At 40.6% G+C, this 20247-nt stretch overlaps 1 protein-coding gene across 2 annotated transcripts in view; it reads right to left on the reverse strand.

Annotated features, from left to right (window-relative positions):
* Positions 1–9020: 9020 nt before the first annotated feature.
* The window catches only part of IDE (insulin degrading enzyme), a 113180-nt gene continuing 101953 nt past the window's right edge, over positions 9021–20247 (reverse strand). For both annotated transcript variants that reach the window (XM_023509573.1, XM_003783702.3), the window contains exons 20-25: positions 18944–19111; positions 17396–17668; positions 15115–15176; positions 12617–12689; positions 11858–11925; positions 9021–11263 (exon numbers count right to left, since the gene is read on the reverse strand). In XM_023509573.1, the coding sequence (XP_023365341.1) occupies positions 11168–11263; positions 11858–11925; positions 12617–12689; positions 15115–15176; positions 17396–17668; positions 18944–19111 (740 nt within the window). In that variant the 3' untranslated portion in view covers positions 9021–11167. The remainder of the gene's footprint in view (positions 11264–11857; positions 11926–12616; positions 12690–15114; positions 15177–17395; positions 17669–18943; positions 19112–20247) is intronic.

The raw sequence follows: 20247 nt of genomic DNA on the forward strand, positions 1-20247 counted from the left end.
GTTTTTGGCTGGGGTCGGATTTGAACCCACCATCTCCTGTATATGGGGCCAGCGCCGTATTCCTTAAGCCACAGGCGCCACCCACAAGCCTTTATGCCTTACAAAATATGTGAAGAGGCTCAGATGAATTTTATCATTGGAAGCATGTTTTTATAAAAATTGTGGGTGTGCCTGTCATAACATTGTCTTCTGTATCTTGAAGCATTCTCTAGGTTTTAAATGTTTTATATTAGAGAATTCTTTAATGCACACTTATCAAATACGTAAAGTACCAAAGTTACCTTTTAACAGCATGCTCAGCTGTTAGGTACTTACATAAATTGTTACACTATTTTTCTTATTCAATACCTTTTTGTTTATGTGGCTCTAATGTAGTCTTTCCTTAAAAAATGTGGAGAGGAAGGAACATGCCCATCCTGATTAAACTATAATCATTGCAATTACAGCTGCAGCACTACTTGGAAGCAGATATCAAGTGATTACTAAAAAGGCTTCTATCTTGCTTCAAAGTAGACCCAGGAAGATCAAGATTAGGGGGGCCAGATAGGAGATGAAGTGCAATTTTGTATGGTAGATTAGGGTCGCCAGGACACTGCAAATCTTGTTCCTCCTTCTGGTTGCCACTAAAGGAGAGGCAGTTCTGCAAGAACATTCAGTGTATCAAACTATGACTTGACAAAAATGGGTATATGTGGAACAAGGGAGGAACGAGCCTTTCTATGTGGGGAGGAAAAGAACATCTTATCTCTGAATCCACAGGGACACAAAAGAATCTGAACAAACAGGTCTTGCTGTTTCTTCTAGTTTATTACCGTTAGATTATTACTATTATTATTATTATTATTATTTTGCAGTTTTTGGCTGGGGCCAGGTTTGAACATACCACCTCCAGTATATGGGGCTGGTGCCCTACTCCTTTGAGCCACAGGCACCACCCCCATTAGATTTTTTTTTTATACAATCATACTTCTTGAAGACTATGCTTAATGAAATCTAGCATAAGAAAGTAGATGGATTGGACAGTGCCTGTGGCTCAAAGGAGTAGGGCGCCAGCCCCATATGCCTGAGGTGGTGGGTTCAAACCCAGCCCCACTGCAAAAAAGAAAGTAGATGGATTTACCTATTTGAGTCTTCATTTCCTTATGAAGTCTCCAGTGTCATGTAAAACTTAAATAACTGTATATGCTTGTGTCTTGTTTTTTATTATAGGGGTTTCTGATGAAAAAACTTTGTTCTAATTACACTCAACACATAACTTCTGACACCAGACGTATGTGGATTTTCCCACACATACCAAGTAATTCTCCAATGGACATCAATGAAGCGTTCTGTAGTTCAATTCTTATACTTTCTATCTAGATTTAGTCAGATCCCACAAATGAAGGGCTTAGCCTCACAAGACTGTCCTCCATGTTAGATGCTGATCACAATAGTACATTGACATCTATACTTCTGACCTCCTATAGGTCGGGATTCCCACTACACCCTCCTTAGGTTATATTAACTTGCTCGAATGCCTCGCAGAGCTCAGGGAAACACATTCTTATTACTGGTTTATTATCAAGGACATTACAGAGGATACAGATGAACAGCCAGATGAAATGCATAAGGCCAGATATGGGGGTGGGAAGGGAAGTGGACCTTTCACGTCTTCTCTGGGAATGCCATCCTCCCAGCACCCCCACATGTTCACATGTTCAGCAATCCGGATGTTTCCAAACCCTCATTTTGGGTTTCTATGGATGTAACGGGGATGATATCAATTGGCCATTAATAAACATGTCAACCTTCAGTTCCTCTCTCTTCCCCAGTGAGAGGAGGGTGGAGCTGAAAGATTCAACCCTCTAATCACATGGCTGGTTCCTCTGGTGAGCAGCCCCTATCTGGAGGGTATCCAGGAGCCCACCATAGTCCCTCAGTACAAAAGATATTCCAATCACCCAGGATATCCTGAGGGATTTAGGAGTTCTATGTCTGATGCTCCCGTCACTCACCAAATTACAAAGGTCTTAGGAACACTGTGTCAGGAACTAGATCAAAGACCAAACATTAGAACAGAAGATTTTCCTAGCATGCCTATCTACAAGGGATTTGGTCCTCTGTGTCAGGAACTGGAGTCAGAGACAAGAAATATATTTCTTGTTCTCTCACAGTATCACATCACAGGGCCTCAGCTAGGAACCCAGGATAGGTGAGAAATATTTTTCCTCCCCTAAATCATCTTCCAATCTATAAATCTAAAACAATATTCTTTTAGGTCTTTAAAAATGCTCTCAGCAATGTTGAAGTTTTCAATGGATAGGTTTTACACGTATTTAAAATATCATCCCTATATCCATCTTTTGATACTATTGAAAAGTATATATTTTTTGTTATATATTTATATTGTTTATATATGTGTAAAGTTTATGTACATGTTATTTTAAACGTATTTTTATAAAAATATGTAAAATAACCAAGATTATTTAGCCCTACAACCACATAAATAATGAGCTAGCATAGCATTTTATTTTATTTTTATTATTTATTAAATCATAACTTTGCACATTGATGGATTTGTGGGGTTCAGGGTACTGCTTTGATACACGATGTGAAATGCTTACATTGAACTAAGTAACACATCCACACAATTATACTATTTCTTAATAGTATAATTATTATAACTATTTCTTAATAGTTTTGAAATGTACCATTGTATCATGCACATTAGGTGAGGTCCCCCCAAATATCCTCCCTCCTCCCATATTCCCCCTCCCCTCCCCTCTCTCTGCTCTTCCCTTCTACTTTCTGGACTATAGTTATGTTTTACCATTCATATGAATGTGTAGGTGATTATATATTGATTTCATAGTAGTATTGAGTACACTGGATACTTCTCCCCTCCCCCATCCTTGAGATATTTTACTAAGAAGAATATGTTCCAACTCCATCCAGGTAAACATGGAAAGATGTGAGGTCTCCATCTTTTTATGGCTGCATAGTATTCCGTGGTGTACATATACCACAATTTGTTAATCCATTCGTGGGTCTATGGGCACTTGGGCTGTTTCCATGTCTTGGCAATTATGAATTGGGCTGCAGTACACATTCTGGTGCAAATGTCTTTGTTGTAAAATAATTTTTGATCATTTGGGTATATACCTAGTAGAGGAATTGGAGGATTGAATGGTAGGTCTACTTTTAGTTCCTTGAGTGTTCTCCAAACTTCTTTCCAAAAAGGTCGTATTAGTTTGCATTCCCACCAGCAGTGTAGAAGTGTTCCCTTCTCTCTGCATCCACGCCAACCTCTGTAGTTTTGGGATTTTGTGATGTGGACTAATCTTACTGGAGTTAGATGATGTCTCAAAGTGGTTTTGATTTGCGTTTCTCTGATGATTGAGGATGATGAGCATTTTTTCATGTGTGTGTAGGCCACACGCCTGTCTTCATCAGAGAAGTTTCTGTTCAAGTCTTTTGCCCACATAGAAGTGGGGCTATTTGTTCTTTTCTTATCGATTAGTTTGAGTTCTCAGTAGATTCTAGTTCTTAGACCTTTGTTGGAAGCATAACCTGCAAAAACTCCCATTCTGAAGGTTGTCTGTTTGCTTTACTTACTGTGCTCTTCGCTGTGCAAAGGTTTTTAGCTTGATCAGATCCCAGTAATGGATTTTTGATGTTGCTTCAATTGCCCGGTGGATCCTCTTCATAAAATATTCTCACAGACCAATTTTTTCAAGTGTTTTCCCTCCACTCCCTTCTAGTATTTTTATAGTTTCATGTCTTAAGTTTATATCTTTTATCCAGTGAGAATCAGTTTTTGTTAATGGTGAAAGGTAGGGGTCCGGTTTCAGTCTTCTACAGGTCGCCAGCCAGTTCACCCAGCACCATTTGTTAAATAGGGAGTCTTTCTCCCACTGAATATTTTTGATAGGCTTGTCGAAGATCAAATGACATAAGCAGCTGGGTTCATCTCTTGGTTCTCTATTCTGTTCCATAAATCTACTTCTCTGTTTTTGTGCCAGTACCATGCTGTTTTGATCACTATAGATTTATAGTATAGCCTGAAATCTGGTAATGTGATACCTCCCTCCTGATTTGTTCTTATTTCTGAGTAACGTATTTGCTACTCGAGGTTTTTTCTGATTCCATATAAAACAAAGTACTAGTTTTTCAAGTTCTTTAAAGTATGACAATGGTGCTTTATTTTTTATTTTTTTGTAGAGACAGTCTTACTTTATTGCCCTCAGTAGAGTGCTGTGGCATCACATAGCTCACAGCAACCTCCAACTCCTGGGCCAAGGCGATTCTTTTGTTTAGCCTCCCGAGTAGGCAGGACCAAAGGCGCCTGCCACAATGCCTGGCTATTTTTTTTTTGTTACAGTTTGGTCGGGCTGGGCCCGAACCTGCCACCCTTGGTATATGGGGCCTGTGCCATATACACTGAGCCACAGGCGCCACCCACAGTAGTGCTTTAATTAGGGATTGCATTAAATCTGTAGGTTGCTTTGGGTAGTATGGACATTTTAATAATGTTGATTCTTCCCAGCCATGAGCATGGTATGTTTTTCCATTTGTTAACATCTTCAGCTATTTCTTTTCTCAGAGTTTCAGAGTTCTCTTTATAGAGATCTTTTACATCCTTTGTTAGGTAAATTCCCAGATATTTCATCTTCTTTGGCACTATTGTAAAAGGAATAGAGTCCTTGACTATATTTTCAGCTTAACTATTATTGGCATATGTAAAAGCTACTGATTTGTAAGTATTGATTTTATATCCTGAGACGCTGCTGTATTCCTTGATCACTTCTGAGAATTTTGAAGTTGAGTCCCTGGGATTTTCCAGGTATAAGATCATACTGTCAGCGAAGAGTGAGAGTTTGGTGTCCTTTGACCCTATTTGGATACCCTTAATCGCCTTCTCGTGCCTGATTGTGATGGCTAAGACTTCCATTACTATGTTGAATAGCAGTGGAGACAGTGGGCATCCTTGCCTCATTCCTGATCTGAGTGGAAATGTTTTCAATTTTATACCCTTCAATATGATATTGGCTGTGGGTTTGCTGTAGATGGCCTCTATCAGTTTAAGAAATGTCCCTTCTGGGCAGCACCTGTGGCTCAAAGGAGTAGGGTGCTGACCCCATATGCTGGAGGTGGTGGGTTCAAGCCCAGCCCTGGCCAAAAACTGCAAAAAAAGAAAAAGGAAATGTCCCTTCTGTGCCTATTTTCTTAAGTGTTCTGATCATGAAAGGATGCTGGATATTATCAAAGGCTTTTTTTGCATCAATTGAAAGAATCATATGGTCTTTATTTTATTGATGTGATGTATTATAATTATAGATTTGCGTATGTTGAACCAGACAATTATATTTTAATTTTGCTAGTATACATAATTGATGTATTTGATTTGTTAATGTTGACTCGTCTGCTGCAACCTTGTTAATTCTAAGTAGTAGCATTCTTTTTGTTAAATTTCAGATTGTGAGGCTACGATGAGGTTACAGTCTTTGTATTTGTTAGGCAGTCCCTCAGTAGTAGCATTTGTGAAGAGCTTGCAGAATTTTCTATGTGATGTCCTCTGTGAATAGTATCTTCATCCTTTCTAATCTTTGACTTACTGTACTAGGAACTCAAATACAAAATGGAAGTGGTGTCTTGGAGCAGATCTAAGGGGTGTTTGAATATCATTAAATGTTACCTGTAGGTATTTTATAAATTCCCTTTGTTGAGAAAGTTTACTTCTATTCCTTCTTTGCTGAAGCATTTATTATGAACTTTGTAAAATGCTTTTTTTTTCTGAGTCAGGGTCTTGCTCTGTTTTCTAGGCTGGAGTATAGTGGCAACATAGCAACCTCAAATTCCTGGGGTCAAGAGATCCTCCTTCCTTAGCCTCTGAGTATCTGTGACTACAGGCATGCCCACCACCATGCCCAGTTAATGTTTCTATTTTTTGTAGAGACGAGGTCTCACTCTTGCTCAGGCTAGTCTTGAACTCCTGGCTTCAAGTGATCCTACTACTTTAGCCTCCCAAAGTGGCATTATAGGCATGAGCCACAACGTCCGGCCTGTAAAACATTCTTACTGTATCCGCAAATATAATCATATGGTATTTTCTCCTTAATGCTGTTACCATTGATTTTCAAGTATAACCTCACATTTTTGGAAAGCCCCACTTAGTCATCATGCAATGAACATTGGTATAATATTTGAAAACCAATTGTATAAAAATATTCCTTTTTATACATTGCTGGATTCAAATTGCCAATATTTTGTTTAGGACTTTTGGGACTCTGTTTTAAAGGGCAATTGGTTTGGAGCTTTCTTTTCCTGAAATAACTTTGACCTTCGTATAAGAGTAATGTCAGCCTCATGAAGTGAGTTGGAAAGGGCTCTTTCCATTATTTTTTTGTTTTGTTTGTCCCTTGTGCTCATTTTCTATGATGTTATGCAAGACTGGTATATTTGATAAAATTAAATGTACCTTAAATATCTGATAAAATTCACCAGTGAAGCCATCTTCACTGGAATTTTCTTTGTGGGAAGAGGCTTAATTATGAATTCAGTTTCTTTAACAGGCAAGGAAATATTTAAATCTTCTATTTCTTTTCGTATCTGCTTTGGTGATTTGTGTCTTTCAGGAATGTATCCATTTGATCTAAGTTGTCATATTTGCTGGTATTCGGTTATCTACAACAAAGGAGACAAAGGCCAGACCTCCCTTTGGGTGAGGCCCAATTCCTTACTACACGGTGACCTTGTTATTATGTTACTAGAGGATATTTGATGCAGTATTTAGGGTTAAGGAGTCAGGATGTATACAACTTACTTTCAAATGGTTTGCCCCCACCCCCAGATTATATAGATATACATAAATGTGTGTATTAAAGAGAGATGTTGTGTATGTGAAAGATGTGAAAACAAACATAAAATTGGTGAAGACAGGGAGAGGATATAAAGGAACTCATACCTCATCCTACTTATACAACTTTTCTGTGGATTTAAAATTTTTCAAAATATAATATATTCACATTCTATATAACCCAGCAATTTAATCAGAAAAGTCACACATATACTCTGTACAAGGAAGTTTATCACAGACCAAAACTTGAACACACTGTAAACTCTTACAAAGAGGACTTGGTGAACAAATTACATGATATCAAAGAACCAACAATGATAAAAAACATGCTTTCTTAAAGGGTATCCATGTGGAAATTGCTCAGTATAGATGGTTTGGGGGAAAAGCTGCAACACTGAACATACGACCCCTGTCTACATGCACAGGAAAAGGACAGCAAGGAAACAAGCAAACAGCAGCTGAGTGGTGGCGTCACACGTGAACTTGACTCTTCACACTCCTCTTCTGAATTGCTTGAAGGAGCCCCACACTCTCTATCACTCCAGGGCAACAGGAAGGAGAGCTCATGTTGACTTAAAGCCTTAGCAGGCCAGGAGGTGTGGGTCTGGGTTAACCCCAGGAGGGAGATCCTGCAGGTGTGGTAAAATTGGCCTCCAAGTAGCCTAGCAGAGTGGAAAGAACAGTGACTGGAGGAGCACAGACTCTGAGGTCTGGTCTCATGCCCTCCAAAGGCAAAGGTAGAGAGAGACCAAGATGGTGCACATCAAGGCCAAGTTACACAGCAATGACAAGCAACTCCCTTTCTACTTGCTTCATGAGTACATGGATGGACTTGGATGCTCTTATTTTGGAAATCCATGTGAAGCAGTGAGATCTAGAGTCTAAAGATCTGAGTGGGAGTCTGAATCTGCTTCCTGCACGATCCTGGGCCATCCACTTAGCCTTTCTATTTCTGGCTCTAAAAATCTGGGAAAGTGATGACAATTTCGATTACTCTGCTATGTCAAAGATTGTCGTGGAGGGTCATGACATGATGTCTATGAGGGTGTGCTCTAATCTATAGAGTGCCTTATAAGGTTATTAATGTTAATTTAGAGATGAGTTGTCCAAAATGCTGTAATTTGTTTTGAAGAATTGAACTTGGGTGAAAAAGCTAGAAATTCAGTACTACTAATAAACTTTGCCACAAGAAACCATGGAGCATACGATGTTTGAGTTGATAAGAATGAACTTCATCCAACACATAGTGGAGAAGACCAGAGATCCAACACTCAACTGGTCAGAGATCCTGCCAGGGAAGGATGGAGAGGGCAGGAATCACCCTTACAAAAGGGAGGTAAGTTTATGAGAATCACAGGTCTTCATCATAAGCACTCCTACAAGCTGTGTTAGAGAATACCATAAATGAACTAGATGATTCCCCCCAGGCACTCAGAAAGAGGAAGACTCCCTCCAACCATAAAAGCTGGGGGTTGTTCCCAGCCTCTGGATAGGACTGCAACATCATCCCTGAGCACAGTGCTGACCATGTGGGCTGGAATGTTGTTCTAGGCTGGAAACTGAAGAACAAGCAGATTTCCTCTTGAAATATCTATCCTGAGGCTCAGCACCTGTAGCTCAGCAGCTAGGGCTCCAGCCACATATACCAGAGCTGGCGGGTTCAAACCCAACCCAGGTCTGCCAAACAACAATGACAACTACAACCAAAAAATAGCCAGGCAATGTGGCAGGTGCCTGTAGTCCCAGCCACTTGGGGTGCTGAGGCAAGAGAATCGCTTAAGCCCAAGAGTTGGAGGTTGCAGCTGGAGATGTGGCAAGACGATGTAAAGACTAACTACAGAGGACAGAAATATTTTCTTTTTCTATCCTTTTTATTTTCCTCCCTATTTGTTGCTGGCCTTATCTGAGTTTAGGGTCAGTGACAATACTTAACAGTAAGTAGTTCAGTCTCAAATACCAAGGTTACTGCTTTACAAAAAGGATCTATTCTTGAGAGTGTGAAATTGAGACATTTGACAAAAATCACTGTTACCCAGATACAATCTAAAAAATGTATTAGAATTCGCTGCTTTCTGCATTAGAGAGACTGAAAACAAGAAACCTTGTCAAACTGGGATGCTGAGATGGGCTGAGGATTGGCCACCGTACTATTTTATAAAATTGTAAAAATAATACAAATGCAAACTTCAGAGGTTAAGTTCAGGTGATTTATTGTAAACAGGACAACCCTAGCACTCCACCATACTGGCTGTGTCACATGCTCCCTCTTTCACATCAATCAGTCAAAAAAAAAAGTTTTTAAAAAAAGTCCCAGGTAACTAATAAGTTTTGTTTCACAAATCTCATTTACTAAGCACTGAGTAAATCGCAGTGTCTGGGGTGGTCTGTTATTGCTTGTGGACTGCAGCTTGGACCCATCTAAGTGAATCCAGTAGTATGCCTGAGTGATCCGATGGTAGCTCTAGGTCCAACTCGGAGACTTGAAAGTGCTGGAGCACACTGAACCACAATCGCAGGTTTATGGAAGACTACATGAGATTGTTTTCCGGTCACATGCCTTTCTCCTAAAAATGGCACTCTCAAATTTCACCCTTTTTTTGAAAAGAACTAAAAGTTATTCAATAGCACATAATTTTCCACAGAAAAGGTGCTTTTTGTTTACTCCTACAGTGGTAGATTTAAGCACTCAGGACTAATTTTAGATCTGTCTCGTATGTATTTGCAGTTTGATGAAAAGCTGCACAGTCTACAAATGCATAAAACCAGAAGGAAGTGATGACTTCAGGCACCTTCTGTTGGACAAAGACAGTCTTCATACGAGGAGGCTCTTTGAAGGTAGGGATAGAAAGAAGGTTACAGCACCACATTGACCTGACGGTAGAAATGGAGCCCACTTTTGAAAGCAGCCCCCATAGTTGTGATTATATCATCCTTGCCCCAAATGGAGATGTGGAAAAGGGCAAACGTAAAAACTTCAGATGTGAAAAGACAGGACTCTACAGAAAGAAGTCCTGGAAAACCAATTCATGTGTTGAGGCAAAATGTAATTGGAAAATGCCGTTCTTCACTTTGCCTGAGTTAGTGGGCGATTGGGCCACATACGGCTACTGGTGCCTGTATGTGGAAAGATATTCACAATTTCTCTTGAGACAAGTTTTAATAATACTAAATATTTTAAAACAGATGTTAAATTTACAGTAACAATTTCACCTAAAATGGTATCTCAATAAAAAAAACTTTTTAAAAAGTCCACTCCAGTCATCATCTGTGTACATGTATATTTATGTATTCAAAAATAAATTAACACTTAAGGCAAGAGTAGACTGGTAGCAACAGGAGATTTTAGGGTCTTATGCAAGAATGCAAGGCTCTACTTTTTATATCTCCAAAAAGGTGGCTTTGTCTGTGCCTTTTAAATTTATAATGGGGCAATTTTGTTCACATACTGACTGCAATTTCACCACAGTACAAAGTTATAAGTGGTTCCAAACCATGGAAAAGCATGTCACACACTCAGCAGGATCTGAAGTTGACCCTATTTGTACTTGTTAAAGAAATTCAGCAACATGATGATGAGAAAAAGTAAAACTGATGGAACGCTGCAAACCAACTATGAACAAAAAATTCAATGCAATTCAATCAGAAAGAAAAAACCATAGTAATCCTGAGAAATTCAGTTTAGGACAAAATTGATGTAAGGTAAATCTGTATTTCTAGCACTGTAAATAAGTAGGATGTTCTAGGGTTTTATAGCATTTTTACTAGTTATAATAAAAAATATGTTCAAATTTTATAAAAAGATTAAAACCATGCCTTATATAATCAGTAATTTCACAAATAAAATTACTTTGCTTTGTTATGTCTGCCAAATGTAATGTTCTCCACTGATTTACATGAGTAGAAAGCAAATCTGAGGATCAATTTTTAAAAAGATATTATCTTTCTAAATGTTCTGAAACTTCTATGTCAACCTAGGAGGCTTTTTAGAAAAATGCTAACTTTTATTTTCATCAGACAAGTGACTATTTTACAGAATAGTGAAGGAATATTGTAATAGGAATATCATTCATGTTATATATAAGGGATATTTCTCTTATGAATGAAAACTTTTAAAATATTTAAGAGGCATGTATTTCAAAAATATTCTACATCTATATGATTTTGGAATTCAATTACTTTGGATTTTAATATTTGTACATAATGACATTTGACAACTTTTTTTCTGTTTGTCTAATAGTGAACCAGAACTATTAAAGTGGCCAAGATTGTCTCCCTAGGCCCTGGAAGACTCAGGAATGCGTCCACTTGCACTTTCCCACCCGTGAGTAGTCTTCAGAGTTTTGCAGCCATGAAGTTGATATGAGGTTTCACAAGGGGAAACAGTGGCAGACCACGCTTGAATTCAGTCATGTTCTGTATCACTTCCGGCTACAAAAAAAAAAAAAGGTTTCCTTTTAGTGTATTTAACCTAAAAATCAAACAGAACATCAACTTTTTTTTAGGGGCTGGGGTAGAAACATTAGTGTATCCCATGTATTGTGAGCTCTTGGATCAGTAGAGCAGAGCCAGAGGGTCATGGATTGGTCTATGTAAATTTATATGAAGTTCCCAGTGGGACTCTAGGCCAGAAGGAAGACTCTTGGCTATCCTCTGGGCAAACAAGAGCTGGTTCACAGTGGCTTAGCACCAAGGGTGCAGCAGCCCACCCAGCCAGGGCCTGTTTACACTCCAGTATGTGCCAGTCTTAAAATAGACAGACAGTGGAGGAAGGGCTAAGAAGTCTCACTCTAATATTCAACGCTCGGAACAGAAGTGGCTAGATATGACTCACTGGAGTGTAACACAGCTGTTCAAATAAGAGACAAAGGTAGACAAGTGCAGAGGCTGAGTGACCAGGTGTCCAAAGGGAAACTAAGTAGAAGCTTAACCACCTGGTGACCTAAAAAACTATCAGTTTTATGTGTCCTGATGACCAGGCTCTTTCTAAACAGTGCAATCTAACATCACAGTTACAGTTCTTACTTGTGGCAAGGCTGGTGCTTGTGACAAATTTATGTCATTTTGACATGGGAATGCTCCAACAACAGGACCTATAAGAAAACAAAAGGTTTAATGCTTTGCGCTTCCTGATACTGGCACACAAGAGCAACTTTCAAAAAAAATTGGAACCAGGCTCAGTTCACATTCAGATCCTCTCAGGCTCCCCTGTTCCCCACGGCCTCGAGTGCCTGTCCTGCCCTCTCTCGGGAGTGTTCCCAATGATGGCTCAGGATATAAGTGAGGTCATGAGGCTTTGGTCAACTAGAAGGACCTAGGAAAACCACCACGGGGGCCAGGGTACTTAATGGCCACAGGACAAACTTTGGCTAGTAAAAGCCAGCAGATGCTGGGGCAGTGCCTGTGACTCAATATACTGGAGGTGCCGGGTTTAAACCTGGCCCCGGCAAAAAAACTGCAAAAAAAAAAAAGGCCAGGAGATGAGAAGAACTGGGAAAATAACTTCCTTACTCATCTCCTCACAATGCAGTGGTTCCACACAGCTTTGGAGACATCCCACTAGCAACCAGCTGTCTTTCCTGCCAAGCTATGGCTAGCCTGGTGTTGTATCACCTGGTATCGGCTCTTTCCTTCACTCCTTCATTTTCTCTTTCTCCCTCTCTTCTTCCACAGAGTATCTCCAGTTCCCTTTCTCCAGCCCTGTTACTTTCTGATGTTCTGTAAGGCATGTAGCTAAACATGAGCCTAAAGTAGACTTTTTAAAAAGTCACAGTCAATACTTACAAGAATCCATTTCTCTGGCAAGAACATGGACGGATACCTTATGTCTCCTTGGAGCATCAACTGCCAACATTTCCTAGGCAGAAAGAAGAGCAAGGTCACCCTTTTGCTCTACTAGTGAAGTTAAAATGAGATGCTTTCTGACATCTGTGAAGAATCAGCTCTGCACCCCCAGATACAGAAAAGATGCTTCCTTTCTACTTATACTATTTTATTTAATTGCTACAAAGATTTGGCCAGGTTAGAAAAGAATTTTTTTTTTTTTTGAGACAGAGTCTCACTATGTTGCCCTCAGTAGAGTGCTGTGGCCTCACAGCAACCTCAAACTCTAGGGTTTAAGCAACTCTCTTGCCTCAGCCTTCTAAGTAGCTGGAACTACAGGTGCCTGCTACAACGCCCAGCTACTTTTTTGTTACAGTTGTCATTGTTGTTTAGCAGGTCCAGGCTGGGTTCAAACCTGCCAGCCTGGTGCGTGAGGTGCCCTAATCACCGAGCAAAAGGCACTAAGCCAGGATTTTTTTTTTTTTTTTTTTGAGACAGCATCTTGCTCTGTCAGCCAGGATAGAGTGCCATGGCTTCAGCCTAGTTCATAGCAACATCAAACTCCTAGGCTCAACAGACCTTCCTGTCTCAGCCTCCTGAGTACCTAGGACTACTGGTGCCTGCCAGCATGCCTGGCTAATTTTTTGTCCCCTGTTTTTAGTAGAGATAAGTCTTGCTTTGCTTGGGCTGGTCTCAAATTCCTAGGCTCAAGCAATCCTCTTGCCTCAGCCTTCCAGAGAACTAGGATTTCAGGTGTGAGTCATCAAGCCTGGCTGGAAAAAAATTATTCTTAACCCTATTTTACAGAAGAGAAAATTAAGCCCAAGGAGAGTAAGCAACCTGATCAAATTTTTATAGCTAATAAGTTGCCTGAGCTGCTATTAAAAATATAGCCTACTACTCACAGGCTAAGGCTGCACCTAGGGATTAATGTCTACAGAGAGAGTGGCCTGAACTTAAGCAGGAGATAATCACAACGCTTGCTCTTCTAAGAACCTGGTCAGGTTCTGCAGTGGTTACTGCTTGTAAACTGTGCTTCCTCATCTACCAAACATTTTGAGTCCTGCCTTGTGTCAGCACTCTCCTATGTTGGCACAATCAATTCTCTGAAAGCTAAGTATTGTGACGATACCTATTTTAGAGACAATGGCTTGTGTGAGCTGGCACAGCTTGGAAGCGAGGACTGCTTGTTGTCCCCATTCCACCATGCGGCTTTGAGGGAGTCCCCTCAGTTACCACCATGAATGCTAGCAGTGTTGACAGGCAGATCCTGCTGGGAAGTGCCTCTTGACCTTTCCTGTTTTTTGTAAAGGAGTACAAACTGTGATGAGGTTTCCTCTGATGTCTTAGCCAAAAGTAATGTTTCATATCCTCAGAGGGAGAAATCATCAGCCAAGACAAATGCACTTAGTGGGTATTTACAGACCAGTTATTATAAGCCTGGTCTTGGTGACTGCAAAAGAAGCCCTAATGATTACCCAGCAAATCTGACCTTGGTCAGCCCTGCCAGGACAGCCCAGACTCTCCCACAGGCCTATTCTGACTTCTCCAGCCCCTTCCAGGCGCTCAGCCCAGGTCCGCCTCTAGTAACATGCAGTACCTCCTGGTAGATCTTTTTTAATGGAGTAAAAACATTCTTGATCTCTTTTTACCCAAACCTAGTAGACAGTTGAACGCCCTCTTTGGTTTCAGATAGTTTTCCATTTCCTGACCAATGGACAGTCCCCATTTTTCAGAAAACAACTGTACCTTCTTGCAAATTAAGTTCTAAGGAACACTAGAGTCCCAGGAGATAGTTATAGGTATTCTGTGTAAACAAAGGGACCATGGTGAAATCAGTATAGAAAAAGTTTTGTCAGTCAAAATTAAATAAATGCAGGCTAAAGTCTTCACTGTGGGATTTCTTACAACTTTTAAAATACTAAGACACTCTGTACTGGGTCCAGGCGTGAGCACAGTCTTTTCTCTTGATAAACTTTCTCAGTGAGCACAAGCATTTAAAACTCAAAATATCTCTGACCACTACTGAAAGGTGAGTATTTTGAAAAGTAGCCACAGTGGCACCTAAATGGGTAAAGTCCATTTATAGTTGTCAGAGCTTGGAAAATAATTTGATTTTTGAGTGGTTTTGTTTTCTTTGTTCTTCCTCCCCACCAAATCTTAGCAATGTTCTTTGCAGGGTGGGAAACAGAATAAACAAAAGGGAGCTGAAAGAGGTAGTGGATCTGGAAGCCAGAAAGGGCTGTCACAGTCCTTGGTCCCATGGGAGAGGAAAGCAGGAGTGGGTTCAATAAGAATTATCTGTATCCTAACAGTAAGAGATATTTGTGTCAAAAATACATAAATCAACAAACATACCTTCATAAATCTAGCCTCATTAGGTCAAAGCAGCAACATACAATATAGCACATAAAATATTTCCTTATCAGTCAAAATGTAAATGTATGAATCCAACATACCTTGTAGAATTTAATGATATCTTCCTTGGTAAGTGTCTTTAAATATGCAACTTCTATATTATCTAAAAAATGGCCAAACAATAATGATTTATTAATTTTTCCATGTTAGAATACTACACTAAACGACAATGTACTTCATTCCAAGACTCATTTCTTGTTGTTTTTGAGACAGAGTTTCATTATGTTATACTTGGTAGAGTGCCGTAGTGTCACAGCTCACAGCAACCTCAAACTCTTGGGCTTGAGCAATTCTCTTGCCTCAGCCTCCCAAGTAGCTGGGACTACAGGCACCTGCCACAACACCTGACTATTTTTTTTGTTGCAGTTGTCATTGTTGTTCAGCTGGCCCAGGCTGGGTTTGAACCCTCCAGCTTTGGTGTATGTGGCTGGTGCCTTAACCACTGTGCTACAGGCACCAAGCTTCACTCCAAGACTCTTAAGTATTCATATGTTTAAGTGATGGACTGTTCCTACAGTAGGAAGGAAACAGATTCCAAGTAAAAATAAAGTTAGTGGGCTCGGCGCCTGTGGCTCAAGTGGCTAAGGTGCCAGCCACATACACCTAAGGTGGCGGGTTCATATCCAGCCCGGGCCCGCCAAACAACGACGGCTGCAACCAAAAAAAAAAAAAAAAAAAAAAAAAAATAGCCAGGCGTTGTGGCTGGTGCCTGTGGTCCCAGCTACTTGGGAGGCTGAAGCAGGAGACTTGCTTAAGCCCAGGAGCTGGAGGTTGCTGTGAGCTGTGATGCCACAGCACTCTACCCAGGGGGACAGCTTGAGGCTCTGTCTCAAAAAAAATAAAATAAGTGGAGCTAGTACAGTGGATAAGAGTCTTGGTTCAGCAGCTGGGTCAGCCTAGGTTCACAGCCTGGCTCTCTGATTATAAGAAGTTGGATCTTGGGCTAGTCACTTCAACTTTTCTGAACCTCAGTTTCCCCACCTAAAAGTTGGAGACAATAACTACTTAATGGAGATGCAGTGTGAGAATAAAGAAATATGATATGATACTGACAATATACTAGCCACACTGTAAATGCTCAATAAATGATACTACTATCATTAATAGTGACTCTATCAGTTAGAAAAATTATAGATGAGAAAACTGAGGTCCAAAAAGGGTGGCTGGACACAGTGGCTCATGCCTGTAATCCCAGCACTCTGAAAGGCTGAGGAATGCATTAGAGTAAGAATTGCATTAATGACCATAAGATATTGATTGCTTAAGTCTCTCTGAATAGAGCATGCCTGGTAGGAGCCACACTTGAGCTCAGGAGTTCAAGACCAGCTTGAGGAAAAGTGAGACTATCTCTAGTAAAAACAGAAAAACTAGCCAGAGGTTGTGGCAGGCACTTGTAGTCCCAGCTACTCGGGAAGCTGAGGCAAGTGGATCACTTGAGCTCAAGAGTTTGAGGCTGCTATGAACTATGATGCCTCAGCACTCTACAGGGCGACCTCTGTCGTTCCCCTCCCCACACCCCCCCCCCGCAAAAGTTACTTGACCAAGATTTTCAGCAAAAATACAATTCAGACTTTTAGTATGGATTAGCACACAAATGTTAACCCTGTTATAAAAGAAAGGTGAAGGATGCTGTAAGACAGCAGACTTTAGGAAGCACAATGCTCACAAATCTGAAAGCAGTGACAAATCTTTGAAGATCCCCCTAAAAGCAAATACCTGGCAGCACTTGTCTCCAGGGAGTTCAATCTATACATTTTTCATTTTCAGTATTATGGGAAACAGATAATATGTGTGTATGTGTATATATGTTTCTCTGTTCAGAATTTGAGGGTTATAATGATAGATGAGAAATTGGAAATTTTTGTTATATAATTTTTTTTTTTTTTTTGAGACAGTGTCTCACTCTGTCAATCAAGTTACAGTGCAGTGGCATCATCATAGCTCACTACAGTCTCAAACTCCTGGGCTCAAGCGATCCTCCTGCCTCAGCCTCCTGAGCAGCTAGGGTTACAGGCACCCACCACAACGCTTGGCTCATTTTTCTATTTTTAATAGAGATGGGGGTGTCTTACTTGTGTTTAGGCTGGCCTTGAATTCCTAGCTTCAAGAGATCCTCCCACCTCAGCCTTCCAAAATGCTAGGACTACAGGTATGAGCTATGCACCAGGCCAGTAACAGTTCTTCAGAAGTACCAGACAACCCCTCCCCTAACCAGTAATTGGAACGTTGTGTATAAAATGAATACCATTTCGTAGAATGGCCTCAGTGTCTTTAAATGTTACACTTAAGTGCCTTTAAGGTTGGGTCCTAAACTTTACCTACCTCTGTCAAAATTGTATTGCTGGGAGATGATTTCTCCCCAGTATTTAGCACACTCAGCAGACAGTTTCTTTGGTTTGTCTAGTCGACGAATCGCTAATGCTTGAATGTGTTTTTGGAAGGCCTCTTCTGTCATGTCCTCTATGGACTTTTCCATGGTAATTAAGAAAGCTTCCACTCTGCTTTCTAGGTAGTGAGGTGGCTTTTCTGACTGGATGATGAATCGCAAGCCTTGGATGCCATTGGCGCGACGTGGCCCGCTGAAGACGATATAGCCTAAAAAATAAACACCAGCAGTCAGGACTTTGGCCTTTGAGACCCAGGTCACTTTTAATCCTTCAAAAACTGTCCTGTCAGAGCAAATAAAATCCACTTTCAGGCTTTTGATTATTCATTTCTGAAGAAATATGTGCAGTTAGGTACTGAGACTATCTTAAGAACAGAGTAGAAGAGACCTCTGAAGAATAGTTAGAAAGTTTCTTAGGAAAAATAACCCTATTCATCATTCAAACTCATATCTTATAACTCCTCACTTGCCCCTAGTTAAACCCTTTCAATCTATGCTAAAGTTACATTTCCATGAAATGCTAGACTCATCTTCATCTCATAATCATTGTCCTGGCTCTATTTCCTTTGTATCCAAGCTCCTTCTGTGAACCTGGATCTTGTACTGTATTTCTTGTTAGATAAGTCATTCCTGGATTATATATTCAGACTGCCACTCTCTAGAGATTAAGCTCTAAAGGTCATACTTCCATTGCCATCTAATGAGTCCCTGCATTAGCTCCCTGCAACACCTTTTATAAACCAAGCTCTTGGACTGCCTCCTTCAGCTATTCTGCCCTGATCCACCACCACTGACAGCTGTGTCTCCTCTGAGTCCTCTTTTGAGGAGGTCACTATCTTTGATACAGCCTGTAGTAGTTTGTACACTATTATAGTATCACACTACTATAATTATTCCATCCTGATTTCACTTAAAAGGGCCATGTATAACATTCATTTTCAACGTCCAGCACTTAGCATTGTGGTTATTTAAAGAACAACAGGTACTTGGAGAGACTCACTCAACAACTTTTTCATTAATTCTTCCTTGTCATTACTAGGGCTTCTTTGACTTCTTTCCTCATTGATCAAACCTGTCAGGATCTCCAAGACTTTTAATAGTGCCCCAAACTCTGCAAATACTCACACAATACCTTTTATATACCCCAGGCTTGCGATGTAAAGTGAATACAAGATCATACCCTCCCTCCGGGAACTCAGAGTTCGGTAAATCTAAGCTCCTCTGGATGGCCTGCTTCCCACCTTGCTACCCACAAGCTGCTATTAATATCCTCTCCCCACTACTCAAAATGTCTTTATTCATACGTATGTAATAAACAGTGTTATCTCATTAAGAATTGCATTAATGTCCATAAGATACTGATTGCTTAAGTCTCTCTGAATAGAGCGTGCCTGATACACAGTGCCGGGTGCTTCTAAGGGTGGAAAACAATGGTCATTTACCAAGGTCGACGGTATCCTGCTCCTCCCCCACATCCCTCTCACCCAACTGCTCCTTGGTACGTAGAGTGTTGAAGCAAGGCTCAGAGATAATCTGACAGAAGAGTTCCAGAAACATATTCTCTGAGGTGCTCTGCATGTCTGTCTGGTAGTATATCTCGATGCCACAGTTATTGTGAACTTCATTCCTCTGTTGATAAACAAACCATCCTCCTAGGAAGTTTCAAAATGAAAGTAACAAGTTAAAAAATGTATTTAGGATCTGATAACATCAATGCTATATTTGCTCACCCTTATAAACGATAATTTAGACATCAATAGTAAAGGAAGGCAGAGAAGCCTAACGTCCTATTTCATTTGTTTCACTTTTCTGGCCAGGTCCAACTTTGACCAGCAGTCAAACTTTGACCATAAACTAGTAATAGTTTGTTAGCTCCCTCTTATCACAAGAGGGAGGGAGACACAGGCCATCAAGTCTTCCCACACTGCTTTATATGCTTCCAGCCTTTTCATACATACTCCAAATGTCTCTCCTTCACAATGCCTGAAACTTTTCTTTGTAAACTGTAAATGCCTTCCCATGGTAAGTTAAATGAAGGAAGGCATTCACATCTGATCACCTGGCTAAATCAGAATGATTTCCTATCACCAGGCATTGTGAGATTGCAATGTGAACTGAGCTACTTTTGAGCATGGGACAACTTGGAAGGGCACTCAGGAGGCAAAAGAGATAGGGTCCTGGTGGGGCAGGGGGGCCAGAGAGGGAAGTAAGAGTGAAGAGTTACAGAAGATAAATTTTACTTTGAAATTTGTTTCACTGGCCTCACTTTGCCTGAAGTCAAGTGCTATGTCTCTGGAACAGCAGATCCAGATTTTTTCCTCTCAGCCCTGGTTGTACAAACTAAGGAACAAACTAGCAGAAGTTTGAAATAAACCACTACTGGTCTGTGATGACTGGTGATGCAGAACAGCAGAGCTGGGCTCAAGGTATCTCTGAGCATTCAACAAAGATATTCTGAGGTGCTAATATGTTTGAGTTGCTTCAGTAACTACTCAAATGAGCCAGATGCAGACCCTGGCTTTAAGGAATGTGCAGTCTAACAAGAACATGGCTGGGACAGGCACAGTGGCTTATGCCTGTAATCCTAGCACTCTGGGAGGCCAAGGAGGGTGGATTGCCTGAGCTTGAGGTTCAAGACCAGCCTGAGCAAGAGTGAGACCCCATCTCTAAAAATAGCCAGGCACTGGGCAGCGCCTCTGGCTCAGTGAGTAGGGTGCCAGCCCCATATACCAAGGGTGGTGGGTTCGAACCCAGCCCTGGCCAAATTACAACAAAAAAATAGCTGGGC

Source organism: Otolemur garnettii, unplaced genomic scaffold, assembly GCF_000181295.1.
Source record: "Otolemur garnettii isolate 467f Iridium unplaced genomic scaffold, OtoGar3 scaffold00008, whole genome shotgun sequence".
Classification (NCBI taxonomy): Eukaryota; Metazoa; Chordata; class Mammalia; order Primates; family Galagidae; genus Otolemur; species Otolemur garnettii.